At 44.3% G+C, this 14,500-nt stretch overlaps 1 protein-coding gene across 1 annotated transcript; it reads right to left on the bottom strand.

The window, feature by feature from the left end:
- Positions 1-4,464: 4,464 nt before the first annotated feature.
- ctbp2a (C-terminal binding protein 2a) lies at positions 4,465-6,808 on the bottom strand (the record flags this gene model as incomplete). Its single annotated transcript, XM_008282355.1, has 1 exon — positions 4,465-6,808. A coding segment is annotated over exon 1 (2,344 nt), but the record flags the coding sequence as incomplete, so codon positions are not given.
- Positions 6,809-14,500: the final 7,692 nt, after the last annotated feature.

Below are 14,500 nucleotides of genomic sequence, written 5' to 3'. Positions count from 1 at the left end.
TGACTTTGTCTTAATTGACACGCTATAGGACAAATGTATGTGTAATTTTAAGCTATCATAAAGTTTTAATTTGTGTGGTCAGATGTTTTAAAGCAAACAGTTTTCCTCTGGTTTTCGTGTGTTTTTGAGTCCCAATATGGTTGGTTTAAATGAAAATAATTTCATCTCATTGGGTCAGCTGTGCTGCAAAACAATCGATATAAGACAGCTGCATTTTAGACATTCCTAAACCGCTGAACCCCAACAAGTTTCTGGACATTGTGTTTCTCATTTTTCACTGCAAAATAAAGTCCTGACACCATAATCATGGCTAGAAGTAGTGAGAGTTCATAATCACAGATGAGTCCTTCAAGAACCACTGGAGAGTCAAAAATCCAGAGATTCTTTAAGTTTGTACAGCTTCTGGTTCTGATTAATGATGTGATTTTGGCGATTAAAAAAATAAAACTAAAAAATGACATGCCTTTCAAACCTACCAGCTAATTTTGGGTGTCAGAGGGTTAAAATCTGTAGAATAGGCAAAGTAAAGTAATGTGAAAACGGTTCTCAAGTTCTAAAGTTCATGTCTCTTCTTACACACGATTGTACCTCTGATTTTTTTTTTCTCTTTTTATCAAACAACTTGAACCAAACCAACTGAGTTGCCATGAAAGTGCTACAACAGCCCCTCTCTTACTGCTGCCTATGAACAGAATTAATAGCACTTTTACTTGGAGGAAGGAAGGTCAAAACAGAATCTCACATATTGAAATGGCCGGGACGAAATATTCAACGGCATAATTTACATAATGTCTATGTCTATCCCTTGTTGCTCTGAAAACATCCCAGTTTAATCCACTGGCTACATCACTCAAGGTCACGGCACTGAGGAATAAAAATCACTGAGTGCAAGGACCGGAGTGACCAGCGACAAAACCAAAACAACCTTTGACTGTCAGCCCCGATTAGAGCCAATGTTTGACCCTCAAAGTTAAGATGCGAGATTTGACAGCTAACCGTGGAGGGTTGACTGACAGCTGTCAACGCCCTGTTTCCACTTCCCCGCTGCGCAGCCAGCAATCATCATCTATCAGTAGCAGGACTGTGTCTCTTTCGCTCCCTCTCTCTCTTGCTTAATCCCTCACTCAGTGTAACAACTGCCTGTAGCTTTGACCTGGACCCCGCTAATACATAATCTGCCATCTCCAGAACTAATATGCCATGACCCTCCCCCACCATCACGGCAATTGCGGCTAGTGTGTCACGCAGAGCAGTAGAACCGACCCGAGCCGGGACCAGGTCGCCTGATAGGAGTCCGCAAACTGCAAACACACTTTGCAGGGTGGAAAGTAAAGAAGTCCTCCAATGTCATACACGGTGACTGTGCCAGTGTGGGGGGATGGGGTGTGAGTCCCAGTTAGTCATATAAAGGCAGGGTCCTGCTCAAGGGTATTCCACGAAGCATCACATAGTGAGGAGGGCGGGGGCATGCCATCTGTATTTACACATGGGCTATTAATTCAAAGGAAAAGTCTTTGGGGTTGTGGATGCAACATACTGCTGTACCTAATGAATTATCTGAGGCTGTCAGCTCATGCATGATTAGATTTAGAAGAATGCAAACGTGTTATTGCTGCTGTTACAGTGTCGTCTATTTAATCGACAACAGAAGCTGTATCTTGTAAGTTGGAAATGCCATCTACTTTTCTAAACAAGTGTCCAAAACCTCCAAATCTCTATTTAACCCACATGAAAAATATTTTTCTTCTAAATGTATTAGCTCAGCCAACCATTTTGTAAAATAAAAAAAAAAACTAAGGAGTAAATTTGCAGTGTTTTCTGACAATGGACCGACCCTTTAACCAGAAGCAAATCTGCCTACGATTACCACCAAAACCCACGTTGCCTAGCAACATACAATTTAGGAATATGCTTTCAGAGCAGCTTTGCGGACGTGTCCATTAACAGATGAAATTACCAAAGCAACAAATGTCAGCCACATGCAAATAAGGTCTACTCTGCTGAATGTGTGTGTACTAACAATGTGATGTATGTGTGTGTGTGGCAGACTCGGAAAAAAAAAATCCATTTTCCAAAGCGTGTGTCAGTTTGTGTAAAGAACAGCAGCCTGTTTTGACAGCCAAGCAATGGAGATCTTTTAATATCTGCTCTCTTGGGCCGAAATATCGCAGAGGCGACAACAAAACTGCCACGGTTAAATCATTTGTTCCCGATCCACCTTGGAAGTGTCAAGTCCATTTCAACCTACTGACTATGTACGGTCTTTTACAGGAAGCCAGGAGGCTGGTCTTAGCAGAATGAGACTATCTATGGATTAGTGCAGCACTGGAAACGGAGGATCTGAAGGATTAAACCTCTCTCTATCTTCTCATTACAACCTGCACAGAGAAAATGACACAATCACACATCAGCCGTCAGCACTGTAATTCGATTTTATCTGTCCAGTTATGCTGCTAGTCAGCCTCTAGTGAGCTGGTGTTGATGGAGAAATCAGCCTTTATTGCCCATAATGTCTGGAATCGACTTTTATCAGGCAATGGGATTGAAAAGAACAGAATTTAGGTAGCAGCTCTCATTGTGCTGAACTGAGGCTTTAATCTGATATGGGTATCAAAATAAATGCGAGTGACTGCACAATGAGGATGCAGTGACTTTAATTTTAATCTGGAGTTAAAATAACACAAATCAGTGTTAAATAAATTTCAGCTGGAGGAAAAAAAAAAAAAAAGCTACCATAAAGAAAAGTTTGACGAATAAAGCCTCGGAGCAGATCTGTTGGAGAAGAACTAGACAAAGCTAATTGCTATTCCGTGCAGGTCGGTGGTACACCTTGACAGCAGCAGGACTAAAGGAATGCTGTGTGGCCCGGGTGGCTATAAAGCTTTTCGAGGCTACTCTGAAGCACCCTTATTATCATAATGAAAGAAGACATCTATGTTTACTACAACAGGAGCTTGAGGGGCTGTGGGGAGATGGAGCAAGGCAGAGCGCAGAGGACTTTATCAAAAACAGCTGCAGTTACAATGACACCACAGCTGAAGAGCCGCATACGACTAATGCTGCAATCACCATTATGCAACTTCCTGAATTCCATATAGTTGCAGCAGATATAAGTGATTTTAAATAATGGCCTGCAATTTCGCTTTTGCTCCAATTACTTACCAAGGACATTACGTATAGCTGACAAGAGCTGCATGAGGAGAAATCATATCCGTGCAAGGAGGCTGTGGCGAACTCTATCACACATACTGTACACAGATGCACGCCGTCAAAAAATAACACAGATGCACGCCTGGATACCTCCTGTTGCCACACAGTTAACACTACTGTGCACAACATCTGACTTTTCTAGTCAGAGAAATCGTAATGTGGAGCGTTCACACATGAATGCGGCGAATGACAGAGTGTAACATGAAGACGGTGCACAGTTGTTAAAATTTAAAACGTATCAGAAAGGGTGCTGACAGCTGTTCCTCCCAAATCTTTTATATTGCCTCTCGTCAGTGCCATTTTGTTTTGTATTTAATGGGGCGATATCTCATTCTGACAAAAGAACTGCACGAGATTACTGAAATAATAAAGGACTTCACAGAAAGCATAAGGAATTCTGACAAATCTGGCTCGCTCAGAGATAAGCAGACGAGAAAGCGAGATATGACTATCATTTTAGGATCATAACAAATGCAAAAAAAACCCGAAAGTAGGACAGGGGATGGATTGCCAGAATGTTTAAAGCAAAACTTATCCTTCTATGGTATTAATTCAAAATCTGAACAACGGTTTTGGAAAGGAGATAGGCAGAAACATTTGGATTTCGACTGGCCTAGATAAGAAGAAAAGACACATCATTTATCTACTGTTGATATAATGAGCACCAGCACAGAACAGCAAACAAATGACAGCACTGACTAGAAAGATTAAACGATTCAGAAAGTCCTCTATTAATATTCTCCCTGGGTTTGGATTGTCTTAAGGTCAAGTATCATGCATCACATACCAGTAAGCATTCTGAGCTACACAGATTTCAATGTACTCCTGATCAGAATGTGAGTATAAAGCAAAACACAAAAGCCCTTATTTGACAGAGATGGTGTTCACATACAAATGATTCATCACCATAAAGGATGAGAACAGATTCACAGTGCCTTCTTTGGCGCAAAGAAATGGATTCAACCTAAGACTCAAGTTGTTTTCACTACACTGAATGGCTCTTGGAAAATGTCAACCAAATTGTAAAAACATGATATGATTCTTAATGCAGCAAGACTGCTTCATGAAGCTATTGAAGGCAATGAGAGGAATGGAAAGTGCTATCTTACATAAACCAGGCAAGAAATGAAGAGCTCAAGCACAAATAAACTTCCTTATCTATTAAAAGCATGTGAAGCAGCCAAGAGTAAGCAAGACCAAATCAGTCAAGAAATCAAACAGCAGATAAGCATGGAAGAAGAAAAAAGCATTTACTTGTGTCTGGAGACGCCATAGTGGACACGATGACTGGTGGACCTGTGCGCCGACTTAGCTTCTGGTTTACAGCCAGGGCACCTTGGCCTTGAACAGGCGCTCCCACAGGGACGAGGGCATTGTCTGATGCAGGTCCCCCACCCTTACGCATCAGCTGAGGACTAGGGTGAGGGCTATGCATGGGCGACAATGGCAGTAAGTTTCTGTCCCTCTTCATCAGCTCCATGGGCACTGTGTAATTGGTAGAGTATGCTTTCGGTACCTGTTGTGGCGGCTGCTGCAAAGCTGGCATGGATACAGGCATCTGCTGTGGCATACCTGGCATGGAATGAATAGATCCCGGTATTGCAGGCATTGACCCAGTCATCTGCTGGGGCATTATCTGCATACCCTGCATAGGCACCCCCGGCATCGCCATCCCAGAAGAGTAGGCCGACATTGGTCTTGACTGAACAGGCATAATGGCTCCAGCGTACGGCCCTGGGGAACGAGGTGGTTGGCCTGGGTAGCCACCAGAGGCTTCAAGGAGGTGCTGAGAAGGGGCACTGCTGGGCCTCCTACTCATTACTTCTCCCATCCGTGGGGAGATGGTTTGCATTGCCCCAGGTGTTGGTGGGGGCATTAGTTGGGGGTCCACGGCTAAAGCCTGTGGAGGGTGTGGCGGATGGTGGTGGTGTTGCTGGTGGTAGATGTCCGAGCGGTGGCTGAAGCTATTGGAGCGGCCTCGCATGGGTGTCTGGGGTTGGGAGGGGGCTGGCGTGGCCTCAATGGGTCGCTTGCAGTTGTGGACCAAGCGAGACAGGACCCGAGCCTGGCCAAGGTTGGGGGCAACGGTGCGGACATCGTTCTCCTCCATTACAGCCAGCATGCTAGTTGAGTCAAAACCCTGCTGGATGAGGGAGGAGATGGTGCTCTCAGAAAGGCCCTCATTTCGCAGCAGAGAAAGGAACTCAGGATCGGCTGTCTTCTTGGGGTCAACAGGCAAAGGCGTCGGTGGGGCAGTTGGGGGAGGAGCAGGAAGTGGAGCAGGAAGTGGAGTAGGTGGGGGAGGTGGGGCAGTGGTTGGGGCAGCCTGTACAGGTACAGGTGCAGGTGCAGCTGGGACAACTGCTGCTGTCTGCACCGGAGCAGGTGGAGCAGGAAGTGGAGCCGCCATCATAGCGTTCGGGTCGGAGAGGGGCATCGTAGGTGGAGGTGGCAGGGGCTGTTGCTGTTGCAGCTGCAACTGTTCTTGCTGAAGTTGCTGTTGCTGTAACTGCTGTTGTTGAAGCTGTTGCTGTTGTAGTTGCTGTTGCTGAAGTTGTTGCTGTTGTATTTGCTGTTGCTGAAGCTGCTGCTGTTGTAACTGTTGCTGTTGGAGTTGCTGCTGTTGTATCTGTTGTTGTTGAAGTTGTTGCTGTTGTTGCAATTGTTGCTGCTGCTGTAACTGTTGCTGCTGTATTTGCTGTTGCTGTTGTAATTGCTGTTGTTGTTGAATGGTGTACGGTGAGGCTGTCTCTTGCCTCATAACCATGCCTTGAGTGGCTGGATCTACCACTAGACAGGTAGCCGCCTGCTGCTGCGGATCAAGCGGTCGGCCATTAACATCAGTATAGACCGGCTGACCGGTCAGAGGTGGAGGCTCACTAGCATACCGAGGAGATGTGTGCTCCATACCATAGTGGGAAGGAGATGGGTCTCGGGACGGGATTCGCTGTTGGCCATCTTGCATCATCTTGGCAACATTTACAGCACCAGGTTCCCTGTAAGCCCGACTCAACTCATGGGCGGTTGGAGGAGGGGGAGGGGGAGGTAGAGGCGATGAGGGTGGTGGAGGTACTGCCCTCCCCGCCTGACTTTGATCCCATGTAGCACGAGCGCCTGGTGCCATCCCAAAATGAGAGCCTGACCTGCTGAGCGGATGAGGATGAGGTGGCGGCGGCTGGTGTTCAGATCGGTAAAAGCCCTCAGGTGGCCGAGGAGTCATGGCCGGGTCATGGGAGTAGTAATCCTGAGGTGGAATGGATCCTCGGTGAGCCATGGGCGCTCGTTCGTAGTGGTTTAGATCCGGCACCGAGCCCTTCCTCAGCCCCCGTGGGTCGTGTCGCTCTGCGTAAACCTGTCCGTAGAGAGAGTCTTGGTAGGAATATGGGTCGCGTTTCAAATCCAGGTCAGGGGGACGCACCCCTGGTGGAGGTTCGTACCAACCTCCTCCCTCTCCGTATGACAGAGAGCTCCGCCGGCCTGCTACTCTTGCCTGCTGCTCGTACACACTGTCAGCCCTCTCCCACTGACCCTCATTCCCTCCTAACGTGTCCCAACTGTGGGAGCGTCCAAGATTCAACTGTTTGTTGGTGACAAGCATTGGCAAAAAAGGGAAAAAAGCCTAAAAAAGCGTTAAGGACAAAACAACAACAACACAAAACAGAATTAAGCTCCTTACAGTTTGTTTGAAAGTCCTCTTTTAAGTCTTCATGTACGGTAGCGTCAAAAAACAGAAGGAAGAGAGGAAGGAGGAGAGCAAGCAGAAAAGAAGATGAAGCACCGTCTACCGTTTCACCTGATATCAGGTTGTAATATTGTAAGTCCGCGCTATCGGGTGACTCCCGTTTTGGTTGGCAGTCCTTGAATAATTAATCTCTGGTCATGCTGGCTTGTTGTGTGTGAGGAAAGAGGACACCACACACAAACACATCCACATCACACCAAACCACACAAACACTGCAGAGGTAGCACAGTTATTCCACGGAAGAAACGGCAACAGGGTGCATGCTTGACACGGCCAACAAACATTCATTTACAAAAAAAAAAAGAAAAAAAATGAAAGAAGAGGATAGGTTGGGTTATAGGTTGGGATGGGCAGGGGCTTGTACTAATCCAATAGGGTTTATCTCTCCCTTCTCTGGGACATTTTACTCGCTCTGCCGATTGCTATGAGGGATTACATCTAAATAAAGCCTGTTTAATTCCACTTCCTACTGTGACGTCATGTGAACCAGATACAAGCGTATCTGGTGATAGTGGTGATGATGATGATGATGTTGATGATGATGGTAATGACTTTGATTCCACCCTATAAACCCATTGCCCCCGCCCTCAGAGACACCTACCTGAAGCTGTTGATGATGTGCTGCCGTCAACAGGTTTCAGATCTTAGTTTGCCAGATTCACAGCACGAGGGGAGGAGGGGAGGCCAGGCAAGGCGCACAGCTTCATTGAAAACAAATGAAATACCGTTCTCTCTGCTAAGTCCCATGTGCTGTCAGTAAACATCAAATCCACTCTGATTGGACACTAATCCTCCAGGCCCCATGCTTGCAGCAGAGCCACCACGCAACTGCTGCCCAACTCCCTCTGAAATGTCCTTGATGCCTCCGTGGCGCTCACTGTCACTGCCTCCCTCTTCTTGATTCGGGATCACTCAGACCTGCTGTCTGCACGGTAACTCCGGGACGCTGAAAATCACAATGCACGGACACTGCAGAATGTGCAACGAATAAGACCTGCAACATTTGTGCTGTTTGCCCTCAAGGCGACTATGATTCTCTGTTATCAATACTACTGTTGGGGAAAGCATAAATATGTGAAACGCATGCCTCATACAGAAATCCTGCCATTTGTATTACAACATGAAATCTAACCATATGCATCTTACTGCGAGTAAAATGCAGCACCTTCCCCCTCTTTCACAAATCTCCTCTGATCTCCTTCACTTAGAGAGGCTCTGTAATCTGGATTTGCCCCTTTGCGAGAGAAAAGTAAAACACGGGCGTGTGGTGCATCTGTGTGCGTATGTGTGTCGAGGGGGGGAGGGTTCTTTTTGTAACAGTAGTTAATCCAAAGCACCTCCAACCTTTGCCATGCAAAAACACAAGCACAAACAAAACACAACACAAGCTCATTCCGCTTCTCTTAAATATGCCTGAGTGGGGGAAAAAAAAAAAGCGATTTACTATAATTCTACACTATGGCTAAATGTAATTAATACATTTATCGTTTTTGTTTAACCAAGGTTACGTTGAGTGTACTGCTCTGAGTGCGTGTCTGCCCACCTGGCTTCCTGCATTTATGATATCTCACTTCATGTCACTGCGACTGAAACCGGATCCCTGCAGGATCCTTTTTAAATAATGCATGAAAACACATGTAAGGTGAGGAAGTGTCCATTTCCATCCAAATCTAATCTGGGAGGTAACCATAGCAAGGGCTGGTAATACATATTTTAGACTGTGAACAAAGTCTCTGTCGGCATCAGCGTTTTGAGAGAAGTTCCTGAATATCTCACCGAGGGCCCGTGGAAACTGTGCAGGCATGACAGTCTTTGGCACTAAAATCTTGTTTAATCACAGTTGTGTAATTAGAGTAGGAAGAGATCAGAGAGGGAGCCGAGTATTCTGCTGTTTTCACAAGATGACAGGAAAACGCTGATGACAGTGGCTCGAAAACCAATTCCACAGATGATGGAGAACTCTTTTGGTAAGGTCGAGAGACCATTAGCCTGCTTGGCATTAAAAAAAAAGAAGAAGAAGAAATGAGGATGGGAAGGAGAGGAGGCAAGAGTGAGCGAGATCTAAAACTGACTGGAAAGATGAATTATTAAATCAAAACTGAGAGATGAAAAAAAAATCACTTTTGAATCCCATTTTGATTTTATTAAACTGTCAGGGTTTTGCTGTTATAAAGTCAATCAAGTTTTACTGTCATTACATGTATGAGTGTCATTCATCAACCAAAGGCACAATGTCTTTCCTGTGTTTAACCCTCTGAACTCCAAGCAATTGAAGGGAGGTTTTTTTTCTTTTTTTTTTTTCTGTCACATTTTTACTCGTTGTGGAATCCTTTTAATCAGCAATATAAAGTCCTTGGCATTTATGAAAACAGCACAACCACGGCTAGGAGAGGGAACTCAAAAATGACTTCTACGCAGCAAAACGAAGGTAAAAACGTAGAATTTTCTTGATTATTCATTCTGGAAAGATTGACGATGCCTGAAATCAACATGAACAACATTTACCCAAGTGTCTACATGTGTGACAAAATGGTGACACTACATACAGTAGATGTTTTACTACTTACATTTGTTCTTATACGTGTCTCCTATTTACTTAGATTAAACACAGCCTACAGTTTAGCCGAAAAGTCACACAACTGTTAGACTGATTTATTAATCCCCAGAGGGAAATCCAGAAATTCTGTTGGTCACAGCAGAGTTAGCCGTGGTTTTATGGTTGTGTCAACAAGCTCAGGATTTTTTTTGTTTTTTTTGAGCAAACTGTTTATTTTTAACGGTTTCTTAAGTGAGACGAGTTTCTTGAAACATCCCGATTTTAAGCTGAGATTAGGATCGTTTTCATGTAACCAAACGAGTAGTTCAAGGTCTGTCACAAAGTTAACTGATGATTGTTTGTTTTTACAGTAATGTTTTTAAAATTGATCTTTTAAACCAGCCGACAGGTTTTACGGTTCAGAGGCTTAATACAGAAAACACAGATACTACTTTCCCTGCTGTCAAAATCAGAAATCATTTAATTAAAGTGCGTGTCTACGAGTATCACTGCAAGATTGAGTCCTTCCTTGAGACTTGAAAGTAGCTGCTTAGGAGAAAATAGTTCTCGTTTTTTTTCTGTCAGTATTTTCAAACACACATCCACGTCAAGGGCGACAGCCTACAGACTGGCTTCTTTCCCTAACCTCATCCACTCCTCTCATTACATCTTCTGGCCCGGTTCTCCAGGGACTCTCAGTACAGCAGAACAGATCACACATCCCCATAAAGTCAACTTCAAACAGAGAGACGGGGGCAGAGGTGTGTACTCAGGGTTTGCAGATCTAATCCTGACAGGAAAGTAAATCACAGAGTTCTGTTTGTCTCAAACTAAACAATGTTTGACTTTCAAATTCTAATGTTCCTCCATTTGCCATACTTTCCAGACTGTGCACACAACGCCAGATTCACTGTAACAGAAGGATTTAGGAATTTAAGCCGGGGATTTCAGAACAAATATAATACCACCCCAGCAGAAGCTTATAAAGACCTTCGACTGAATAAGACTTGACTGGTGAAAAATTAAAAACATATAGAAACCTCAAGTAAATGAACCTCGAGTGAAGATGCAATTATGTAGTTGAGGGCTCTTTTAAATGCTAATAGATTTCAGAAAATACTTTTTCCTGTAATGGTGTGTTATTATTTTTTTTATATATATGTATATAACAGAACTACATCTCCCTCGGCATTAGAGAAAATTGCATTAAGCACTAAGTAACAAGACTGACACGATGTACTACAGTCAGATCTGTGGCTAATCTCTCGCACAATACGCGTGCCATTTTTTAATAAACACTCTGCATCCCCTTGTCACTCAGCCCTCTCCGTCCCTGCAGCGACATTAATACTGCCGCTAAGCCGGTAGGAGGAACCAGGTGGGTCACTTTGTGTGTGTGTGTGTGCATGTATTCATGTGTGCATATGTTGCTGCATGTCTTTACCATGTAAAATGTGCACAAGAGGATTCAACATGCAACGAGCAAATTTAGAACTTTACTGTCACCCCTTCATCCATCCATCCACACACACACACACATTAGGTTTGCACGATCCCGGATCCCCGCTCAGCCTTTTGACCCTGTTCTGCTCGTCTCCTGACGTGCAGCAGAGACAGCAGCAGCCGTGGTGCTTCGTTAATGTCCCTTTTCATTCACACACGCAAACCGCTGCTAAAGCCTTGGCCTTGGCCCGGCGTGCATACATGAATAAAAATCACACGCTAACTCAAAGTGAATACTGCTCCGCAACAGAAATAAAAACAACTGTCTCCTATAGTGCGACACGCCACGTACCAAAGGCATGATTTGAATGTTAAACACACATTGACTTATGCATGAGCGTGGGGCAGGAGGCACTAACTGGAAATGGGATTACAATGCCAGTGCCGCTGCAAAGAATAATGCTGTCAGATGAATTGCAATGCACACTTAACAGACATTATGTACATGACTGCCTTGTATGTGATTCCAGTGGGATTATTTGTCTCTGAGAGCATCTCCATAGGAACTAAATGGACTGTAAAATGGAGGTCGATGGCAATGAAGCTAGTACTTATCCAAATGACAATCATGTATTGGGTTTGTGTAACATTCTCGAATGACACACAGTTTTTAGTTTTTTTTTTCCATTTTGCTAGTACACACACACTCCCAGCAGCAGCAGCAGCAGAAGCAGCAGCAGAAGCCCACAAATACTCAAGAATTTCGTCTATGTCAGCTATGTTACGCAGAGATCCCTCCTCTGGGTGCATCCCGTCACTCCACCTCTCCAACCCATCCCTCATCCAGTCTCCAGCTCGAGAAGCCACAGGTCATTAAAATACTAAGTGTTGTAGCTGAGGAGTTCATTTTGAAAATTCTCTCGGAGCTCAGTTCCAACTTTCGCCAACTGCTGAGCTGTATTCCAGCTCAAACAAAGGCAAATGGAGACACATGAGAAAAGGAACAAGAAAATGCCAGTTTTTTTTTTTCTTCTTTCCAACAGTAACACTTTCTACTATTTTTCTATCTGCTCTTCCCCCCTCTCCGGTTCTCTCCATTCCCCTCCCTGCTTCTCCACAAAGCCTATAAAGGGGTCGTGGGTTTTGGTGAGGAGCCTGGAACAAGTAGGAGGAGGAGGAGGGGGGTCAGACCCAGACACTACTCCAATGACTTCATGCTAGAGCTGGATGCCAGGGCGTGGGGAGGATTGGGGGACGAGGGGAGGATAAAAGCAAAGAGGTATATGTAGTTGAGCCCTGAGTCTGTGCTCAAAAGCTGGGGATATGAAGCCTCCATACCCCTCCTACCCTTCACTGGGAGGGATGACATCAGGACACCCCCTCCTCCCTTCTTTTTTCTTTCCCCCTCCCTGGTCGTCCTCTCTGGTTAATACGAAGCATTTTGTTATAAAGAAGCTCGCAGGTCTGTTAAATGTGAGAATATGAATAATTCACAGGCTAAAATCTGATGGTGTTTTTTTGCTTGACTGGCCACATTACTTGCCATTCACTGTTACAACATTTATTCGTGCTGCACACATGACAAAACAAGATGCATTATCAGGCATTAACATATTTATTTAACTGCCAACCAAAGCACTTGGAAATGGCCATGACAAATTCCACTACCCCACCTTGTGGTGTTTGCGTCCAAGCACAGATTCGCAACTTGTAAATCAACATTCAGGAACATGCTGTCACCGCGACCTAGTTCACGTCGCAGCGCCGCTCGCATCCCATCTCTGCCCGGATCACTCAGTTAGCTCTGGCTAAATGGCAATGGCAACGACTTGCGCTGCTGCCCAAGCCAATGCATGCTGGGTACACAGATGGAGCGGACAGAAGGAGACTCGGAGAGAGAGAGTTAGAGAAAAGGGAGGAATGAGAGAGTATGGGAACTGATGCTCACAACAGATGTTTGCTACAGTTCCCTTATTGCAGTTACACTCTTCTTGGCAATTTATCAAACCCACAACAGAAGGTACATTTGTACCATATACATTTTGGAAGCTGATATCTAAACTAAACAATGCTGTTAGGCTTAATAGAGAAATAAGTGTAGTAATTTGTAGCATCAATTAAGAATGATTTCACTGCAGCGTTTACTAATAACATCTCAACAAATTCCTGCTCTGCATTGGCACAATACGGTGATTAATCAATCGCTGACTGTCACAAAATGTAAAAGTATTTTTTCTTAGCAGCAGTGATCCATGTCTGCATAGGTAAGTCGTTATGTTTATTTTTGTTTAATTCAACAACAGACTCATTGTTGTGTCTAAAATGTTAATGAATGGTTGGAAAACAGGGAAAAATGCTGCAACCATCAAATCAAAATAGTTGCCGATTAATTTCTTGTTGGTCATCTGATCGCCTCAGCTCTAAATTCTGATGAAGTAAAACATTAACCTTTGGAGGAAAAGAGCAGAGGTGCAATTTCACGCAGTAAATGCCATATATCTAATAAGTGGCTGTCTGTCTGCTAATAAAAGTGATCACAAGACATGATGTGTCCAGCTCTGGGTGGTTTACCAGCTCAGCTAAAACAATTTCCTGTGGAAATCCCTAATTTGATTACTGATTAACTGTCAAAAGGCATTTATCAAGCAAAAAGTCAAGCGTTTTCTGCTTCCAACTTCTCAAATGTGAGCATTCGCTGCTTTTCTTTGCTTCGTATGATTGTAATTTCTCTATATACCGACTGTTGTTTGGACTAAACCGAAGGAAAGTGAATCACATCAGACATCTTCAACGCTAAAATATCCCCCGTTCCAGTAAAATCTACATTCCAGCACCGTGACCACTTTTGATGGCAGCGAACAGCCACACTTGATCAGCCATTTCGAATTCGATTTAGGCCACAGGCACGGCTCAGTTAGCCACTCATCACAATGAGTAAAGATGTAATCAATGCACTCCGCTGTGAAACAAGTATTGGATTGACACAGTTATCCTCAGAAGATAAATGGAGATTAGGGAAGCAGCTCTCGCCGTCTCGCCAAGTGCAGCCCACGACGACAACGCAATCACAATCACTCCATAACGTTCTTGTTTTTGTCAATACACATGATATGAACTTTGATTTCTATTTCACGCCTCAGTCCCAACACTCTGTTTATAGATAATAGTGGGTGGTTTTGACATTATGGTGCAGAACACCCCATGCCTCTGGTTTTGAAATACCCTTTTTATATGGTTGAGTAGATTTAATGCTACCGTGAAAACGGCGTGATTCACCACCCTCTGATCTTTTAACTTCCCTGATGTGAATCACCCTCCTCTACACATTTTTTAAGAGCAGCTGCGGTGACTAACTGCACCAGAATAAAAAAAAAAAAAAAATCCCCCTTCATCTTTGGCAGAATGACTTCATTGTTGATAAGCTGAAGAGACATGGGCGCTGCTGAAGATGTCTGCGGAACAAGTGAGGCACATCAGAAAATATTGTTCTATGACGCTTAACATATTTCCTCCTCCTTAGACAGCGCACAGTCATTCCTCTGAAGAAAGAGGGGAAATGTGTTTCCAAG

Source organism: Stegastes partitus, unplaced genomic scaffold (genome assembly GCF_000690725.1).
Source record: "Stegastes partitus isolate 25-593 unplaced genomic scaffold, Stegastes_partitus-1.0.2 Scaffold267, whole genome shotgun sequence".
Classification (NCBI taxonomy): domain Eukaryota; kingdom Metazoa; phylum Chordata; class Actinopteri; family Pomacentridae; genus Stegastes; species Stegastes partitus.
The sequence above is the reverse complement of the archived record's forward strand: the minus strand, read 5'-3'. Positions and strand labels throughout refer to the sequence as shown.